The sequence below is a fragment of the Dryobates pubescens genome, chromosome 8 (genome assembly GCF_014839835.1).
Source record: "Dryobates pubescens isolate bDryPub1 chromosome 8, bDryPub1.pri, whole genome shotgun sequence".
Lineage (NCBI taxonomy): Eukaryota > Metazoa > Chordata > Aves > Piciformes > Picidae > Dryobates > Dryobates pubescens.
The window spans coordinates 33,689,195-33,710,935 of record NC_071619.1 but is presented as its reverse complement, the minus strand read 5'-3'; the positions used below and the strand labels follow the sequence as shown (position 1 = coordinate 33,710,935).

The 21,741-nt window shown below is 40.8% G+C and overlaps 2 protein-coding genes across 4 annotated transcripts in view; one reads left to right on the top strand and one right to left on the bottom strand.

Moving 5' to 3' along the window:
- Nucleotides 1–21,741, bottom strand: part of CMSS1 (cms1 ribosomal small subunit homolog) — a 236,231-nt gene that overhangs the window by 147,674 nt on the left and 66,816 nt on the right. The gene's annotated exons all lie outside the window — the stretch shown is intronic.
- The window catches only part of FILIP1L (filamin A interacting protein 1 like), a 189,959-nt gene that overhangs the window by 104,968 nt on the left and 63,250 nt on the right, over nucleotides 1–21,741 (top strand). For all 3 annotated transcript variants that reach the window (XM_054163936.1, XM_054163937.1, XM_054163938.1), the window contains 3 exons: nucleotides 1,340–1,623; nucleotides 4,989–5,162; nucleotides 12,634–12,812. In XM_054163936.1, the coding sequence (XP_054019911.1) occupies nucleotides 1,340–1,623; nucleotides 4,989–5,162; nucleotides 12,634–12,812 (637 nt within the window). The remainder of the gene's footprint in view (nucleotides 1–1,339; nucleotides 1,624–4,988; nucleotides 5,163–12,633; nucleotides 12,813–21,741) is intronic.

The following is a 21,741-nucleotide window of genomic DNA, read 5'->3' as shown; positions in this document are numbered from 1 at the left end:
AGTGCCATCTTCATAGGAGGGTAACCTATTTGGCAGGTCAGCAGTTCCTCTCAGGGATCAAGTGCATTTTGCCAGTGCAATAAGGACTGGCCTAACTGATTAGAAAGTACGAACAACCTTAAAGGTAGTCACAGCTTGTCTCCTGCAACTGTGAAAACTGTGTATGGCATGTGGCCTTGAAGTCAAGAGCATGTCTACAGTGTAAGAGAAAAGAGAGACAGGGCATCCTTCTTGGTAGGACAAACCTCTTCCTTATGCCCTGGTGTGACCATTTGAGGCTATGGACTTTTCAGCAATTAAACTTTGCAGTTTAAGAAGAATAATTGTGCCTTATTTGTATTTGGAACATGTTTGATTTCACCTTTGAATCACATATTTAGGGTTTTGTCTGCTAGACAGTGGCCATGACTACAGTTTTCCTGTAGAGGTGGACAATAATCCGTTCATACTTTAATCTGAGTAGTGATAAGCAAAACACAGTTCCTGAGGTTAATCAATATTTACACAGTGTTAGTCATTTATCTGAAAAGGCAATAGAGTATGTTTACTTCAGAGTGGCACTTCAAAGGGGCCTAGTTAGATAAGTCTCCCTTTGGCCAGGTACTGACACCTCTAGAGTGCTAGAGTCCAGCACTAAAGAAGTAGTAAGGTTAAGTACTATGTGGTTATCAGGGTGGGGGACACACACCCCATGGTTACAGCAAGGTAATTTGGTGTGGGGAGTGGTGGTGGTGTTGGGGAGGAGATGTTTAAAATGAGGCCAACCATTTGCAGTCTGGATGTGCTAACCTCTACATTTTGCAAAATGCAGGGAAGGCAACTGCATCATTCCTATTAGTGAAGGACTGTTTTTGTGCTCTCCCTCAGAAAGGCAAACAAAACATGGCTGTACAGCAAAGGCTGGGATGTTATGAAATTGGAACTGAAAGTTCTGCCTAGTGAAAATCCCCTAAACCTAAATTTGCCTCATCACATCTACCTGAAAGGTGTGAGAGAGGTCCTGTCTCTCAAGGTAGAAGCATGGTCTGCAATGATGTGCACAGCACTGCTGCTGAAGTTGCTGCCTTTGCAGATATTGAGCAGGGAATTGTTAGAAATATGTAAGATCAGTTGTGATCCACTTCACTACAGGCACCCAGTAAAGATCACAGCCCAGTCCTCTTGCCTTACGTAAGTTGGTCAGCTTTTGTCAAATGACAAACATCTTTGTGTGGGAGGAAAAACTGCCAGTCTGCAGGGAATAATATTCATCACAAATTATGGTAATAATTTTATAGACTCTGTTAGTTGAAACAATTAATAGTTGAAACAATTAATTTTTTTCCCCACCTTCCTTCAGCTTCAGAGAGAGAAACCATGCGTTCCAGAAGTAACAGCACAGAAAGCCCAACCAGACCAAAGCTGATCCAGCAAAGACCAAAAGACCACCATGATGAAGAAGTTGGTTATAGTGGCAAAGGAAACGTGCAACAAAGGCTAAAGGAGAAGGATGCAGCCCAAGCTAGTACCATCCTAAGAAGTCCTAAAGCAGAGAAAAAACAAACAAGTTCTTTCAAGAAAAGAGAGGATCTCTCTCGTGATGACCTGCTGTTTCTTCTTAGTGTCCTTGAGGGTGAATTACAGGTGATTTATTTTCTTATTTCATATTCCAGATGCAAACACACTTCCTCCAGCCCAGCTATCAGCCAGAAAAAAGTGATCTTTACACCACCCTTAAATACAAATAGAATTTATTCACAATGTTCCTGTGTCACAGTAAAAACACTCATGATCCACTGTGAGGGATCATGTAACTCTGAAAGCAGAAAACTCACAAAACCTTCCTTTTGTGCTGCCCCATACTAAGCACTTTGAATAGATTTGTCACTGAAAAAACCCTATGGAGAATATATCAGAGACATTTAAGATCTGTTGATTATTTCTTATTTCCCCTCTCCTGCACAGTCATGAATATTACTTCCTATGAGTCAGCATGTCCCAGGTCACAAGAATTAACTCACTCAACAGTATTCGAACATCTTTTTGCTACAAAAATCGAAATAGCCATTTTATTTCCCAGAATATGAAGCTTCAAGTGTTGAATACCACTTAGCTCACTGGATTTTGAAGAGAAAGCATTTTTTTTTATCTGGAAAAGGAGCCAGCTGCCAAGTGGAAAATTATGCCTAACCTGGTCAAACATAATTTCAGGAAGTGGGAACCAGATTTGCAGCTCACAGGGAGAACACTTCTGTGGCAGGCTGATTGCACATAAGTAGTGATGGCCACTTTAAACTGCTCACAGGCAGAGGGAAGAGCAAATCGGCCCAAGTGGCATAAATGAGTGTATCACAAAGTTTCAGAGCTTCTTACCTAGACATTTCTGGCTAGTTCCATTCTTAACATATATGAACATATTTACATAGTAATTCATAAATGCTTAACAGAACAAACGTGCACTACAAATATTTGACAGATGTATCAATCCCTAAGGGCAGGTACAAGGCAAACTGCTACAGAACACTGCATGGTGCAAACAGATTTCCCTGTTTGTAAAATATTTAGATGAAAATTCATACTCTTTCACACTTCTCTCTTCCTCTCAGAGAGGTTTGTGTATATATTACACACACATACGCTTCATTACACTTGTTTAATACAAATGTATATATAAACATACATAACATAGGTTGGACTCGATGCTCTCAAAGGTCTCTTCCAACCTGGTTAATTCTATTCTATTCTATTCCATTCCATTCCATTCCATTCCATTCCATTCCATTCCAATAATTCAATTCTTGAGATTTAAAACTGGAAGAGAGTGAAATCAAAGCTGGAAAACGATGAGACTCCTATAGACATTTTTATATCCTACCCACCATTCATGAATTAAAAAAGCTAGAAGTCATTTTTTGTTCCATATTTTCCACCTCCTGTGATGCTAAGTCCAATCTCTGAAGATAAGTTGTCAATCCAATCCTAACTAAGTTTCAAAGTTAAATGTTATAACATTACACTTCCAGAACATTCAGAATGCACAGAGATCACTCTTCTAGGATTGTTCTACAATGTTTAAGGATTAGAAATCAAAACCAGATTATTCTATTTATTTTTAAGCAGTCACAAACAGGGTTACAGAAGTACTCCAGACAAAAGCAGTCAAAAGTGTAACGCTCTCCTGACACATCCCTCTTTCTGATTTCCTCCATTTCTAGTCTACCCTTCTAGGATTAGCACGTACTTAGGTTTGTTTTTATCCAAGACCATTGCAGACAATGGATGTTTGAGAAAGTTCATGTAGTTATATCACCACAACAGAGGCAGAGGGCAACCTCCACCACCAGAGGATGCAGGAAAAAAGAGATGGATGCAGCCCTTGGGAAGGTGGTGATCTAACCCACTCCCTCCAGTGGAAGCATTCATGTAATCAGATATTCTCATGAGAGAATTTCAGAAAATTAGCACAATATTCACAGAAGGTATTCTGTGCCCTGCAATTTTCGTGTGTAACAGCTAGTAACTATGTCAAGTAACTACGTTCTTGGGGGTTTGTTTTGTTGTTTTATTCCAAGAGCAGAGAGAATCAATACTGCAGATACATAGGGCATGTTTCTCCAGCATGGAGTACAGATTTAGAGAGCAATACCATATGATAGGAAGCAGGGCATGTGCACCTGCTAGCTTGTGCCCTTTCTGAAACACATACACAGAAAAACCTATTGAAAACAGATCTCAGAATGCAGTGTATCTGCTCTTTGGTAGCAGGATGTCCTCAGATATTTTGTAATATTAAGGCAACACCCTGACATTTAAAAAGAGAAAGCAGAAAGCACATTTTTAGGCTATTGAAATAACACAATTTTTGGATACCAGATAACACCAACTTCATTTAATCATGATCTTTTAATTAGGTTTTTTTCTCACAAATTGAGACTATCTTCACTTCTGAAACACTTGATGCTGCAAGCACGTACACAAGTAAGTGCACATCTGCATCTCTATAAAAACATGAGGCATGGTCTCACCCATGGATGCACACATACATATACCTGCACACAGGACCCCACTGCCAGCTTGGAAGGCAATTAATCTTACTTTCAAGAACTGCCATTATGGCATAGCCTTGGAATGTATGTTGCAAAGGGTCACAGCCCCTGTACCACACAACTCACTGCAGTCACCACTCAAACTAGCTCATTGTAACAACAGAAACAGATGACCCCAGGCAGGTTTAAACTACAGAATCACAGAATTGTTTTGATTAGAAAAGATCTCTTAGATCATTGAGTCCAACTACTGACCTGACAATATCATGGCCACTAAACCACATCTCTGATTGCCATGTCCACACGTTTCTTGAACATCTCCAGGGATGGTGACTCTATCACCTCCCCTAACCAGCCTGTTCTAATGCCTGAACACTGCCTGAAAAAAAATGCCTGAAAAAAAAAATTCAGACCATTTCCTCTTGTCCTATGACTAGGAAGAAGAGACCAACCCCCACCTCAATCCAATCTCCTCTGCTCCAGACTAAACAATCCCAGTTCCCTCAGCTGCTCTTCTTAACACTTGTTCTCTAGATCCTTCACCAGCTTTGCTTCCCTTCTCTGGACCTGCTCCAGCACCTCAATGTCCTTCTTGTAGTGAGGGGCCCAAAACTGAACACAGTATTCAAACCACTCTAGCATTCTGCACTAACACAAGTCACACTTTCTCCTGAAATTTGGTGTTGTGAATGCCACACACTGGTCCACAAGCAGCAATACAATCTAATCAGCATTGATGAGGGCTCTGAAGATGTTGGAGTTCATGCAAAACTAATAGAAGTACTGAAAGGCCAGCATTTCCCTAAGGCTTTTGAACTGTCTTCATGATATTTTGAGGCACTTTACACACACAGCTTTCTTTAAACAGGTTTTCTAGCTTTTGTGGAATCAAAAGTAGAAAGCTTATCTGTAAATACGCGCATAGTGTTTAACAAAATTAAACCTTACTTTGTGTTTCTGCAGGCTCAAGATGAAGTTATAGGAGTACTTAAGGCTGAAAAAATTGACTTGGCTGTGCTTGAGGCACAATATGGCTTTGTTACTCCCAAGAAGGTGTTAGAGGCTCTCCAGCGAGATGCTATTCAAACAAAGGCGGAGCAATGGCAAGAAGATATCTATGAAAAGCCCATGGGAGAGGTATGAACATGTAACTGATATTTAAACATCATTCGCACCAAATCCAACAGAAAATATCTCACTGACATCCAGGGGGAAAAGCAAATGAGCTCTAAATCTAGAATTTAACATGAGCCTAACTGAGAGGAGAATGAAGTCTGGAGTTCAGTGGGGTCCCTAAATTAAACAGGTTCCTAATGATCCTCATTTATACTGCACACTGGGGGCTTTAAGCATAGACAGACATAATTTTGTGCAACTCAAAATCTCATAATCAGCCTTCTATTTCTGGCCTCACCTTCTTTCGTTTGTTCTTTTTTCTTTCTGTTATCCAAATTCACAGCCCATAGCAAGAGATGCCTTCCATTCATCTAATCAAGGCCATCTTATTAACAGCTGCTGAGGTCTTGCTCAGCTGTGACAGCACAGCTGTCTATGTTTACAGGTCCCAAACAATGTAAGCTGAATTTCATTTCTATCCTGACGTGCAAATCACTGGATATTAAAATCTCTTCACAACAAAATATGTGTGTTTTCCCCCAACTGCCTCCTCTTGAAATTAGCTAAATGTTTTTTATATATGCTGCTCACTATAGATAGTCATCATAAAAAATAAAAGCCAAAATGATGACTAAAATTCTTCTGCCAAGTGTTTTCCAAGCTTTCTGAACAGAAATGGACCTAAGGGTACAGAGGAAATTATGTCAGGAAAAAGGTCAGTCCTAATTCCAGAGTCTTGAAGTTTAAAATCTAGGGCTATAATCTGAAACAGATACAGTTCAACTATGGAGGTTAATTTGTTTCCAAACACTGTGGCATTGTGTCGCAGAAACTTTGAGCACAAATGGAAATAATCTGAAGAGAGGTTAAAACAAACAAAAAAGAGGCTGCAAATATAAATTCAGCTTGTTATTTTACATAAGCTTACACACAATTTTGTCCTTCTTACACCTGATGGCAGAGAAAGGATTTGTAACTCCACTGGATTTAGCAAATCCCAAAGGCAAAGGTAAACAACCTGAAAAGGACTGAAAAAGGACTGAAAAAGGGCTGAATGGCTAGAAGAGCTGCTGCCACTTTGCACATCTTGATAAACCAAAATCAGCAGGCATTCCGTAATTTCAATTTGAAAATCCTCCCAAATACAGTTGCAAAATCCCACCAAGTCAGAGATTCATTTAGGTTTGTCTGGATGTTTATAATAAACCAATGAGAAGTAGAACCAGCCAAAAAGTGTGGGAATGGACCATTTCAAATGCCCCTCTGCCACCAAGACAATCTACCTTTGTACCTGCCTACATAACCTCTGCTGAACCAGTTCCTCTAGGGCAAGTGTCTCACAATTTAGTCTTCTAGCCCTGAACACATGGGATCTTCCCCAAACTCAGTTAAACAACATAGTGAATTTCAGAAGGCATCTCTAAGATTATCGATCCTTTAACCTCTCACAATTCACTCATCTGTGCTAAACTTTATGAAGTTTCTTGGCAAAATTGGTCAATAATGTAGCAAGAACATTTGATAACTGGGCAGTTTTACTCACTAGGAACAGGATTCATAGGGGAAGAGATGTAGCAAAATTAAAAGCAGTAGTAATAAACCTTCCTTTGAGAAATCTGTGTGTGTGACAGACTATCCTCCTTGGCTATGAGGAGATTGTTTTGGGTTTTCTTTGAAAGGAGAGGTTTTCTAAGACAAATTTGCTCTACAGTTATTTTTTTCTGCAACCTAATGACTGCCCAACAAGCTTACTCCTAATCCTCACAATTAAGGATACATTCTTTTGCATTTAAAGGGGCATAAAAGAAAATAGATTTTTGTTTTTACTTCTGTCTGACACAAAGTCCTGAAAAGATTTTTCATCTTTGCATGGTTCAAGATAGCCAGCATGGATTTACTAGGGGCAAATCCTGCATGACCAACCTTGTGTCTTTCTATGACAAAGTGTCTATGCCAGTGGATAAGGGACAGCCTATGGATGAGATCCATCTGAACTTCTGCAAGGCCTTTCACACGGTCCCCCAGAACATCCTGCTTGCCAAGTTGGAGAAATATGGAATTGCTGGGTGGACTGTTCAGTGGATAAGGAAATGGTGGGATGGTCACATCCAGAGGGCAGCACTCAATGGCTTGAAGTCCAGATGGAGAGCAGTGACGAGTGGTGTCCCTCAGGGGTCTGTACTGGGATCAGTGCTGTTTAATATTTTTATCAATGACATAGTGAGATTGAATGCACTATCTGCAAGTTTGCAGATGACACCAATCTGTGTGGTGCTGTCTATACACCAGAGGGACAGGATGTCATCCAGAGGGCCCTGGACAAGCTGGAGAGGTGGGTCCAGGTGAACCTCATGAGGTTCAACAAGAGCAAGTGCAGGTTTCTGCACCTGAGCCAGAACAATCCTCACTATCAATACAGACTGGGGGATGAGGTGTTAAAAAGCAGCCCTGTGGAAAAGGACTTTGGGGTGCTGATGGATGAGAAGCTGGACATGAGCAGGCAGTGAAACTAGAGGAAAGCTTATAGATTTCATCCATCATGGACAGTCCAAATTGAATCAGTTTATCAAATCCCAGCGCCAATCAGCTCATGGAAAGATGCAGCCTCATCAGCCTTTTAACAAAGTACATCTGATTGCATCCTCACGAGGTCTTAAAAGTGTTGGTCACAACTTTCCAACAACAACAGCTGCAGGACACAGTATGTTAAGAGTCACAGGAAGACACTCAGTCATGAACATTAGCAACATGGCATTCAAGAAAAGCAGACCAACATATCTGCATGGAAAATTGGCTCAGGTAGCAGTGAAAAAGACAAGGAAGAAACTGCTCCCATAATCTCCAGTAATCCTGAACTAGGGATTATGCATTTAAAAACAATGACCATGAGGGTATTATTAATAGGAATAACATTGCACTAAACTTAGGATCAAGAAACATAACTAACTTGGATTTTATTCTGGCACAGCACCACACACAGAACAATCTAAAAAGGACAAAAAGTTCAGTTCCAATGTGACAGATATGAGACACACCATCCTAGACTGGCTTCAGACACAAGTTGGTGAACAAAATATATTCCCCTGAATTTTTAGCTTGCTCAACTATTCACAGTTATGTAAGCTCATGCTTCTTGTTCTCCATTGTATTGTACAGTATGGTCAATTAATTCTAGCAAAAAGACCATATGGTTAGCAAGAACTAAACAACAAATCAATTAAAGTTTTATCACTCCAGTTTTCAATGGAAGAGATTTTATGCTGCTGCTTATTAGTCCTCTGCTAATTGGTTTATAGCCAAGAACTGTATATGATGATTAAACAGGTGCACATATGTATAAATGGGTATTTCTGCAGGAGAAAATTCAGCATTTGGAAAGAGTAACATGAGGAACCAGTAGCTATTGCAGACCACTCCTGTGTGAGGATGTCACATTAGCAGGGGTCCACACAACTTCTCTCTCTTCTCTGCTGGAGACATAGAAGTCAGCTGCAAGATCTCACAGGGAAAATACAAGAGTCAAATTTGCTCCCCTGTGAAGTGCCCTTATCATGTAGAAGGGCACAACAGAGCTTCCAAACAAACCACACAGAGCTGCAACCCTGCTGCATACTCAGCTCTGCTTGGCCCTGCAGGAAGGAAGAGGCATGCTGTACAATAACAAAATACAAGAGTCAAATTTGCTCCCCTGTGAAGTGCCCTTATCATGTAGAAGGGCACAACAGAGCTTCCAAACAAACCACACAGAACTGCAACAACCCTGCTGCAGACTCTGCTCTGCTTGGCTCTGCAGGAAGGAAGAGGCCTGCTGTACAACAGCACACACAAGTGTGACAAGGCCAAATGCCCATGCCCATTACACAGTTGACATGCAGATCTCAAGAGTCTGCATTAATTGTGATGTAGGATCTGCTGCCTCTCCAAATCTCTTTTCTCCTGTACCAGGAGACAGGCCCAGCACCTCTTCCCTTCTCTTCTGAGTGGAATCCCATGCTGTCTCTCTTCACCATGTCCCCTTTCATAACAGCCATGTACCAGCTGGGAACACTCAAAGTAGAATGGATTTGACAACAATCTTGAAAAGAAAACCTAAATGCATCTCCTAATCTGAGCAACAGCAGAAAACCACAGTGTGAAAACAGCTTTCATGCAGCATTGTACTCGCTTGTCTATCATCATCTCATGTAAGCATGTTTCCCCAGGGTACTACTGTTCTTTTACCCATTTTCACATTCCTTGTTTCACCCTCCTGCCCATCCCAAATACTGGTTTGTATTCCAAACTGCTCATCTCCATACTGACAAAAGCACAACTGTGAAGTGAAAGGCACTGGCACTGCTCACTGAGAACTGCAAACCAAAACCCTCCTGTTACTACCTTTCTTCTTGGTACATACTACTTTAATTAACCTCTTGCAGCCATTCAACAAGTCCTCTAGACCAAATGAAATATAATGAACTCATAAAACACTGCTGGTAGTCTCACATCCCTCATACTCAAGAGTGCAGAAGCAGGACTATTTGGTTATTGTGGTTTGTGTTGATGATTAATCCTCATCTCCATCAGACATATGATATTTTGATATATGATCAGCTTGTAGCCAGAAATTTCTGCATTTTCTTAAGACAGCAACTTATACATCCCCTCAGATTCTTAACACATACTTTTGAAGTGCTGGTCCAATCCACACAATTCACACAATCATCACAGAATCACAGAGTGGCTTGAATTGAAAGGGACCTTAAAGATCCTCTAGTTCCAACCCCCCTGCCATCGGCAGGAACACCTCCCACTAGACCAGGTTACTCAGAGCCTCATCCAGCCTGGTCTTAAACACCTCCAGGAATGAAGCATCCACAGCTTCTCTGGGCAACCTGTTTCAGTGTCTCATCACCCTCACAGTAAAGAACTTCTTCCTAGGGTTCAATCTAAATCTTCTCTGCTCCAGTTTAAAACCACTGCCCCTTGTCTTATCACCACAAGCCCTTATGAAAAGTCCCTCTCCAGCTTTCTATAGGCCCCCTTCAGGTAGTGGAAGGCTGCTGTTAGGTCTCCCTGGAGCCTTGTCTTCTCCAGGCTGAACTGTGAGATCCAGCTCACTCAACCTGTTCTTGTAGGAGAGATGCTCCACCCTCTGATCATCTTAGTGGCCCTCCACTGGACCCTCTCCAACAGATTCACTTTACTTTTTTAACCCTGTCCATGCAGACTGCCTGCCAAAAGATATTAGGAGTTCATCTGACCTCGCACTGAGGGTTAACACCAGCAAGCAGTATCATGCAAAGATGATGCCAAGTTCATTTTGGTTTAAGCAAGGCAGGGCCATAGTTGCAAGCAGCACTGCATCAGAACATCATCACAAAATAGGAGCAGGTTGCTTTCTGAGAACAACACATAATCACCTGACAGCATGATCTTTAAAGAGGTGATGATCATCAGAGGAGATTGTGGAGAAATTAAAAATGGCCAGTTTTCTTCAACTTGACCTTTTAAGGCAATTCAGTTTCCAAACTCTCTAAAAGGCACAGAAAACACAGCCAAAAGATTACTGTTTAAGGCAGCTCCAGCTTACTGAGAAAGCTTGCATATGCAAGGGTTTAGGTAAGAAATATTTTCCCAAGAGAGGTCCTACATCAGGATTGTGATTCCAGAAAGCATTGACCTTGCTGGCATGAAAGTGTGCCAGATAGGAGTGAACAAGAAGAACAAAAACTTAACAATCTGCTGTAAGAGCACCACCAAACAGCCAAAAAGGAGAGTCAGGAGTTTCCTTACATGTTTTGATCATGCATGAAATAAGCTCAGCTGTTTTGCAAGAGCAAAGACACTGCAATGGCACAAGGAAAAAGAACAGGCAACTTTAAAAATGGTAAATGTTTCTACACTCAAACCACCTTCAAAGTCTTGTCAACAGTTCCTTTTTACTTATTCATAGCAGTGTCACCAAAAAAAGTTAACAATAGTTTAGGAGAAGCATAAGAGAATATATTAAGCTTATAAAGAAGCTGAGGTAAGCATGGGGAGGCTCAGAAGCCTGTGTAGAAATGGAGATATTCTCACTCATTCAAGAAATTTATGTTCAGGTATTCAAGCTCTCACTGTCATTGCTTCTATCAGCTAGATTGTGAATAAACATGAGGAAAAAAGACAATTAATCATACTCCCTGGAATTAAATTGGCCACAATAAGCAGTAGCCCGAAGAATCTGAAGCCCCAGCATTTCTTGTGGTACATGGAATTCCTTGTGGGGAACCACTGGAGAACCAGAACCAGCCTTGCTTCCCACACTGCCCATTTGTGAATTCTTTCCTATTAATAGAGGGAAGCACTGCAAAGCAGCTTGGCCTACTGGAATATGCTATGGGTAAAAGGAAGCACTAGGCTTTGAGATCCACATTTCTTGTTTCCATAAAGGAGGTGAGAGCTCCTGTGTTGACTTGATGAGGGAGGCAGTCTCCACAGGGGAAGGGGAACAAGCAGAAAACAAAGACTCTCACACAGAGCATTCCTAGGTCTGTAGATGGCCTCCAGTGACCTTTCCTGAAACTTCAGCTAGATCACTAGTGCCAAAGGTTCTGGTTTCATATACACAGTTACATACCTTGGTCACATACTTAATTCAAAATTATAAGAGAATCCTTGCATATTTTTCTCTCAGAAACATCGTAACTCCAGTGAACAGTTATGCAAATATCTCTGGTTTTCAAACTTACCAAAACCTCAAATAAATTAAACTAAAATACCACTATAAAATAATCCTTAGAAGCTCAGCAGAAATTCTTCAGGAAGGGGAAAGAATTTGATGCTCCAAGTGTAATACAAAGGTACCACCTGCAAGGCAACCCCCTTTACAACATGTGAAATTTGAGGAGCACAGGAAATGCCACTGTTAAATAGCCTAGAACCACCACAACTTGCAAACATTTCAGAATTTAGCATTTACTTACTCTAGAAACTCAGAGCCACATGGAGTTTAAGCACAGGAGACAGGATTGTTTTCCACCCTTGGTTCTACCATGCATTTATTGCAAAACCAGAGGAAAACTGCTTTCTGATCTACCTGCCTACCTTCCACAGACCATTCAATGCTCTCATTCTCTATGCAGCTACAAATGAGGCAGCTATTTCTATTTAACTAAAAGTCAGTCATCCACTCTGTGAAACGGAGGCTGCTTCTGCCAAGCCATGGTTTTTCTACCACAATGATTGAGAAAAGCACAGTCCCAGGAATAGCAGCTGTTAATTACTATCTGCTGAGCACCAGTCATGGCAGGACAAGGAACAGAAGGTGACTGAGGGTCCTGCAACATAGTACCTTGGAATTACACTGACAGAACTAAATAACCCTTTCCAAAGAAATACCAAAGGATCCAGACTTCAGGCCACTTAATGCATTTTGTATCATTAATTCTCTCTTAAAATCTTTCATTAATGAAAGCTTGAGCAGTAAGAGTTTCTCCTAAGACTTCAGAAGCTTTTGCTTTTTTTGTAGCTTGATAAAGTTGTAGAGAAACAGAAAGAAACTCACAGACGAATGCTGGAGCAACTTCTAATGGTAGAAAAATCACACAGACAGACACTGAATGAACTAGAGGAAGAGAAGAGGAAGCACATCAAATACATGGAAAAAAGTGATGAGTTTACAAACTTACTGGAGCAAGAACTTGAAAGGTAAGGTTATCTCTTGCCATAGTACTAAGAAATATCTGCAATTTGACATTACATCTAAGGATCTGTCTGCTTTCTTGTTCTGTGTTTGCTAAAAAGTAGAAGTATTTGCAGAGTTGTATTTTGAGAGCTCAGCTGTGAAATCATGACTAATCACTCCTAAGTAACAGCAGTGTCTGCACCTCCATCAGCAAATGAGGTAGGTGAAAGAGTTGGCAGATTCTTCAGCACTGTTGCAGGATGGCAGGTATGTTACACTATAGAGAATAGAGGGAGATATGCAAATGTGTCAAGTTAAAACCAACATGAAGGAGGTGAACTTTTCAGCATATTCAAGATGCTCGGTGTACACTACAGTAACAGAACAGAACATCAGATGGCAGAAGAAAAAGATACAAGGGAAAACCTTGACATGAGGTGTTTGGACAGACACTGAAATACACAGAAATGAAGCAAAGGCAGAGGATAATTTCCAGAAAGCTTTGAAAATAACAGTTCCATAAAGTTCTCAGATTAAGACTGGCATAAAAGCCCCACAAATCCCAACTTCTAAGTATAACCTAAAAGCACCAAAGTTTGTTTAAGCATAATGTGAGAGTTTCAACATCAATTCTCATAAGTATTAGGAAGAATTTAGTATCATTTACTTCAAAAAGCCAGTTTAAACTGTGCCTTCTCTGAATCTGTAGTAGAACTGAACACATCCTACAGGGGAAAAAAGTATTGAAGAAAATTTCTTATTCCCTGGACAGCTACTTCAGAAGATAGGAGAATATGGTCTCTGTTTCCTTTCACTCAGGAACAGCTTCCAGATGGAAATGTTTGGGTGTGAGAACGTTAAGCCTATTCTAAACTCACATTATGCATAGATAATTCTTGCTCTGCTTCTCCTGCTTGAAATCACGTTGCATGGGTTTTGGCAGCGTTCAGCCTTTGCACTACACTTCTCTCCTGCATGCCTAGGAAAAAAAAAAGCATACCCCACGAACAGACAGACAGATTTGTTATTTGCAATAAAAGAAGCTGGGGTAAAAACCCTTTTGTTTCTCAGAGAAACGTACAGAGATGCAGGCAAGCTGCGGCATACACAGGAAAGCACATACAAAGTGCCTCACTATGCACAGAACTGTCTTTTTTTCTTTAAGAACTGCTTTTATGGAACATCATCATATGAGGAACCAAAACCTGTGATGAATGGAACTTTTTCCCTCTGCTGTCTTTTTTTCTCCCTAACTGTGAGACACTCATCTCCTAGAGACAGGGCTAAACAATTACAGTTGCTAAAAGTGGCAAAATGTTACATCAGACACATGCTCACACAGCCTGAACAGTTGCACATGAAGAAAGACTAAGCATCAGAGTCCTTGTGTTTTTCTTGTGAAAGCACTGCAGTCGTAAGATTAAAACTCTCTTCCCTGCCCCTCTTCCATATTTCCCCCAAGAAGACCATAAAATATTTACCACCATTATCTGCAACATCTAGTCTACCTGCCTAGGAAAAATAAAATAACATGGAGGGTGAGAGGGACGGGGTGGAATTTTGAGGTACTTTGTGAGACCTTAGAGGATGTAATAATAGATTTCAGATTAAGTCTCAGTTTTTTGTATTTTCTTTGGAGGATGTATTTTATGTGGAAAACCTTAAGGGGGTGTGATGTCACATGTTGAGCTGGTTCCAAAATGTTTGCCAAGTAATGTCGCCATCAAGATCTCCACGCAATTGCCTGCTGTAAAAAAAAGGCCAACACCAAACCACAGAAAAAGAAAGAAATCCAAACAACAACCAAAAACCACTCAGCAAGTTAAAGCTTTTTCTACATTTAAATCTCAGGATGTAAATTTTGCATTCGATTGCAACCTGGCCCAATGGAAGGTGTCTCTCTCTGCCTGTGGCAGGAGGGTTGGAATCAGATGATCTTTAAGATCCCTTCCAACCCAAACCATTAGAATGGAGTGGAGTGGCGTGGAGTGGAGTGGAGTGGAGTGGAGTGGAGTGGAGTGGAGTGGAGTGGAGTGGAGTGGAGTGGAGTGGAGTGGAGTGGAGTGAAATGGAATGGAATAGAATAGAATAGAATAGAATAGAATAGAATAGAATAGAATAGAATAGACCAGACCAGACCAGACCAGACCAGGTTGGAAAAGACTTCTGAGATCACTACGTCCAACCTATCACCCAACACTATCCAATCAACTAAACCATGGCACCAAGTGCCCCATCCAGTCTCCAAATATCAGATGTCCTAACATTTAGATAACATACAATACATGTACAATATGTATACATCTACACTTCATAAACAACACAGAAACTCCCCAGACCCAGCTGGATGGATCCAGGAGGAACCATTCATCTCCTGCCCCACCCCCTTCCTCCTTTCTCACACAGCAGTCAAAACAGGGATACCCCAGCAAGGCCATGGAAGAGAGAGAGAGGGAAGTTGCAAGCAGGAGTGACAGAAGAAGAAAAAAGAGAGAAAGAACTGTATGCCTTTACTCTGCATATACTGGAATAGAATTCTATGATTCTATAATCTTGAAGCTATACCACTTAAGTGAATGTTGTTCAACAGGACAGGAAAAAGTGGCAGGCTGCTAATAAACAATGTAAATAGATTTTTAAAGGTCATTATTTTTAAAAGGTATTAATAAGTGTTGCTCACAGGAATTTGAATGTTAGCACAAAACTTTGAAGATGGGTATAGCAGCAGTTAGTGAGGTTCCTAGTTTAAGGATTATCTGTTGGTAGGTTTTTTCTACATGGAATAAAGTCAGCAGAGGTTTTTGGTTTAGCTCTCACTTCACATTCACAAAGGCCATGTAGAGAAGCTAGTCCAAAGAGGAAGGAAACACAGTTGTTTAGATTTAGTCCTAACATTTCCTGAAAGGAAGCCTACTCCTTATGCTCAATGCAAGTGAAAAGCCATCCAGCCAAACTCTATTGTATCAGACATTTCTTCCTAAAATATCAAGGGGCATTTTCAGTATTAAGATAGAAGTTATTATACACATCTGAGGGATAAGCAGTCACCACACTGGAACCTAACCTGCAAAAGTCTCACAGCTGCAGTTTTTCTTCTCTAATAAAGCACCACAAAACTGTGCTTGTTGCTCCAATTGCTGCCCCTCTCATGGTCAGTTTCAGTAAGACAATCTTTTGAGTGATACAGTTTAGAAGGGACCCCTCCAGCAGAGCCTGCTGAGTGCAGAGCTAACTTCACTGTCAGGTCACGTTTCTGAGATTCTTGTCAAGCTGTTTTCTGAAGATATCCAAGTGATTCTGCTGGCTGTCAGGGCTCCTAGTGCAGTCTTTGATGTCCTCACTAGGAGACCCTTTCCTTCAGTTTCTTTGTAGGCATCCTTTTGGTCTGGCTTCTCCCAGGTTCAGCTGAAGCCACATTCATTAAAGGTTCAATAACCTTCATTCTGGCAAACCTCTGAACTAAAATCCATGTTCACTGTGTCTGATCTTTTGGCTGCCTTGCACACAAATGAGCTCTCAATACTTCTTTGCCATCGTACCCACAAAGTTTCTATGACTCCAGCTGGACTCATTTCTCTGTCTCCACAGTGCACTCTGAGTTGGAAACTTCTGATTGTCCACCTCTGCTCTGTCCACAGGACCCCAAAAGTCTAAGTCTTCGGGTCTTTATCCATTCACTCTCTGTGCTTCTCCTTACACAATCTCAAAGCCAGCCATCATCTCTATTTAAGCTGATGGCTCAGGTCTACACTGACCATCGCCAACACCACCACAACAACAAATTGCACCACTTATGAGCAATCTGCCATCATTCCCATCTCTATGAGACCAGAAGGGAACAGTCTTTTATCCTGGCTTTAGCCTTAGGATTCTATAATACCTAAGTTCTTAAAAGTAGGGTAACACAATCATACTGCTTGTCACTCAGCCTGTCATATCTAGGCACACTTTCTACCTGAAGCTTTCTACATTCATGTCTCACAAATTCCTCTTTATAGCACCTCCAGGAAAAGGCTAAATAAAATTAGGAAAACCCAAGACGAGCCAAGCAAACAAAATAATCCCAGACACAAATAAATCAAGTGTATCTTTCTGTCCATCCAAACTAAATTCTTTTCCAGTCCTTCACGTTATAGTATTATTTTTTTGGTGTTATTTCTTCCATTAGCACTATCACCCCTCTAAGTGATGAGACTTGTGTGCTTCTACAATACACTCTTAGCCTCTCATGCAATGTTATTGCATGGACTAAACAACACATAGAAAGTGTACCAAAATCCACAGAATCACAGAATGGTTTGGGTTGAAAGGGACTCTAAAGATCATCTAATTCTAGTCCCTTGCCATTGTCAGGAACACCTTCTAGTAGACCAGGTTGCTGAAGGACCTGTCCAACCTGGCTTTGAACACTTCCAGGGAGAGGCCATCCATAACCTTCCTGGGCAATCTGTTCCAGTGTCTCACCGTCCTCACTGCAAAGAATTTCTTCCTAATATCCACTCTAAATCTACCCTCTTCCAGCTTCAATCCATTCCCTCTTGTCCTATCACTACAAGCCCTTGTAAAAAGGCCCTCCCCAGCTTTCCTGTAAGCCCACTTCAGGTACTGGAAGGCAGCTATAAGATCTACATAGAGTTTTCTCTTCTTCAGGCTGAACAGACTCAATTCTCTCAGCCTGTCCTCATTGGAAAGGTGCTCCAGCCCTCTGATCATCTTAGTGGCCCTCTTCTGGACCTGCTCCAACAGTCTGATGTCCTTCTTATGCTGGAGGCTGAAGTACCTGGACACAGTACTTTAGGTAGAGTCTCACAAGAGCAGAGTAGATCAGGAGAATCATCTCACTTATCCTGCTGGTCATACTTCTTTTGATGCAGCCCAGGACACGGTTGCACTTGCACATTGCCAGCTCACGTTGAGTTCTTCATCTACTGGCACCCACAAATCCTTCTCCTCAAGACCACACTCATGCCACTCCTTGCTCATATTAAATCCTATTACAATAATTAAATCATAATATGTTATGATACTGCTCTAGGTACTGAGTAGGTAAGAAATGTGATTTCATAAATCTAAGCACTCTAGATTAAGTGGTTTGTTGTTGGTTTAAGTGTCAGATGAAGATAATTGCTACACACAGTAGGTCAAGTGATCAAGCCCTGAAAACAGGGGCAGGGCATCACAGGGAGAAGGAACCACGTCAGCTACAAGGTGATGTGTTAGTATGTTGTCAGTGTAACAGTGCTGTAATTGAATTCTGACACATTCACACGTTGGAAGAATAGTACATTGTGTGTCCAGCTCAGGAAAACTCAGTATTCTGTAACAGTGAGTATAATTAATATTTGCTGCTTTTCTTAATGAAGCCAAATAAATATTATAAGAAACATGACCTTATCTCTACAGAAAACTACAGTAAAAATAAACACTGTTGACTTATTTATTCTATATGTGTTACCAGCAGTTTTTAATTTCATGCACACTGAACTATTGTTGTAGATTGCATTGTACTCAAATGCAATCATTTCCTTTCAGCTTTCTGGCAGTGGCCATATATATTACATATGCCTGAGACTATGCCTTGCAAGTTGTGAAATGGATGCCAGATCTGCATACATTTGACCTTTTTCACGGGTATCTAGTGTTCTGTAGGTGAATAAGAGAGACCTACCACAAGCAAAGCATTCACGTTCTTATTGTACATTACACTCCAATGGGACAGTCTCACTAACAATACCACTGAGGCACAGAGACAGACAGAAGGAAGTGATGTACACAGATTAATTACCTCATGCTTGTACATGAAAAAAATATCCACATAACTTTCAACAGATGTTGTGAAAACAAGCCCTTGTCAAAAATTCAAAGATTTCTACAACAGATTCTGTGCATGATGGAAGGCTAAAATACATTAGTGTAAAGCAAATAAATTAATACAATTCAGGTTAACCTAAAGATTTAAAACCTAATGTGACCTTAAATCAGGTCACATTATTCAGAACAAGGATCAAGGATAAATAAAAATAGAAACAGAGCTTTCAGCTCAGTGTTAACTGAGGAATTCTCTAGATCTGTGGTGCAATTCTAAGTTATTCCACCTGCTAGTATCCACAAGCAGATGCAAGAGCTGGGTGATAACCATTTCTCATGCAACGCCACTGACACCAGTGCAATGAGAGAGGGAAGTGAGGCTCATTCAATATTTTTAATTGTAAGCAAATAAGATATCTGTTCATTGCTTCAGGCACACTGTCATGGTAACTGTGTAATTTGAGTCTGGGGAGAATGAAAACAACTTAGTCAAACAATGTTCTCCTACACGGGGGCTCACTCTCCCTTCCTCAGTTGGGAAAGTAATGGTCATGGCCATGTGCTCTCCCTGAATAAATTTTCCCAAAGGGGATGACTGTGGAAAACCACCCTTGAGGTAGCTCTGAACAGCACTTCTAACCATAGTGCCAGTGCTCAAAGAGAAAGATGATCTTTGTAAACTGGCAAGTCTTTGAATATTTATGGAGATCGTAAATCAATACCAACACCATATAGTCTGTTTGGAACCTACCCAGTGACCAGCACAGATGATGAAGCACTGGCCAAATATGCTCATGGTGAGGCACAGCCCTCAGTAATGGGGCACACACTCTAGTCACCAATTTACATTTCCAAATAAGACTGAGGGCACTGCTCCATGAGCAGCACAGCATAACTAGCCTAATCATAAGCAACAATAGAAGCAGATGATTGCACCAAGACCTGTGACCAAAAAAAGGCACGGTGCACTTCTGATTCATTGCAGGGTGGGTCTGTGAGAGAGGGAGAAATTGGCACGGGATTTTGTAACTGCTGTTTGAAAAGAAAACACACAACATCAGACAGAAGGAAACATCTATAAATTGTGCTCTGAAAGTTTGACACTATCATAATTTTCCATTGATGTGGGAAAACATATTCCTGCTTAAATATGGGGAGGAGAAATCTCAATGAAGATCTTTCTTGTGGCAGAAAAATTTAAGCCACTTAAATGTTCATATGTGAGGAACAGACAAGAGGCAAAAAAAACCCCAGCCATGGGAACCAAGAACACAGGTCACACATCAGTTACCAAGACCTGTGGACTAAACTGATAACCAAGTTTCCCATGGTATACTATGAGCATTCAAAGCTAGAAAATCTCTAAGCTTTATATATACATATGAAAGAAGTATGCAGTTTAAGACAAAGAGATCTAGAAAAAATGTTAAAAATAAACACCAAAATGATATAATCACAGAATTGTTTTGGTTGGAAAAGACCTCTAAGATCATCAAGTCCAACAATCGACCTAGGACCACCATAGCCATTGAACCATGTCCAGAAGTGCCACGTCCACATGTTTCTTGAACACCTCTAGGGATGATGACTTCACCACCTCCCTGGGCAGCCTGTTCCAATGCCTGACCACTTCTTTCTTTGGTTTAGTGTCTGAAGACCAAAACCCAAAAACTCTGCCCTGGTGAGACTACACCTGGAGTATTGTGTTCAGTTTTGGGTTCCCCAATTAAAGAGAGCCAGGAACCTGCTGGAAAGAATCCAATGGAGAGCCACGAGGATGATTAGGGGACTTGAGCATCTCCCGTATCTCTGGAGAAGAGAAAACTGAGAGGGGATCTGATCAATGTCTATAAATATCTGAGGGGTGAGTGTCAAATGGATGGGGCCAATTTCTTTTCTGTGACGCACAGTAATAAGACAAGGAGCAATGGATACAAATTTGAACATAGAAGGTTTCACCTGAACATGAGGAGAAACTTCTTTACAGTGTGGATGACAGAGCACTGAAACAGGCTGCCTAAACAGGTTGTGAAGTCTCCTCTGGAGACTTTCAAAACCCATCTGGATGCATTCCTGTGCAGACTACCCTAGGTGATCCTCCTTTTGGCATGGGGGTTGGACTCAATGATCTCTGGAGGTCCCTTCCAGCCTCTAACACTCTGTGCTTCTTTGAACTATTCTTCCATTTCAGTCAACTATATCTGTTCCATCTCACTTGCATTTCTTGACACCCTATGCCAGCTTCATTCTTCCTCATAAACTGGGAAAAACACTGAACAAAACCCAGACAATTCTGTGGAAAAGGTAGTAAAAACCTAGCAGAAATTAAGATCATGCACCCTCCTTTCCTTTCAGTTTAATTTCTTTGCTAAGAACTTCAGGGTTATCAGAAAATTCTTAGCAGTGTAAGCTTTATTCTAACATATAAGATGAATTTTAGGAATGTTCAGATCCTACAATTTGCATTTAAGTCATCAGGACATTGAGACATTGTTTGTTTAAATATTTAGAGTTTAGGCAGGCTTTCACATGTTGCTCATTTTAAAATTTAATCTTATATCCAACTGGGGAAACTAAGAAGCAACATACACTCCCTAAAATCCTAAAAATCTCCTTTTTTTTCCATAGTCTTGCCAGCTAAACCCTGGATGTCTTTGCATTCTGTCGGACAGAAGAATGAGTCAGTCTGTCCCTAACTGGCCTTCTAGAAAGGAAATTGAGACGTTTGATGACATGTTTGGATGAATACACTAACTGGATAAAATTACTTAACTTTTAATACATATTTAAGCTTGCTACAAACCTTCAAAAATGCCTTAGAGACACAATTTAAGCATAGCCAATAAAAAAATATAGATTATAAATATACTTCTCAAAAAAACACGATAGTAAAGCTCAAAGTACCTTGTAAACACGTTCCACAAAGCTTCAGCATTGTGATACAGCACCACATCCATAAATCTTTTACTAATTGCTAGTTATCCACAACTCTTATTGAAATATCAGCCCTATATAGAATCATAGAATTGGTTTGGTTGGAAAAGACCTCTAAGAGCATGGAGTCCATGTCCTGAAGTGCCATGTCCATATGTTACTTGAACACCTCATGGGATGGAGACTCTACCACCTCACTGGGCAGCCTGT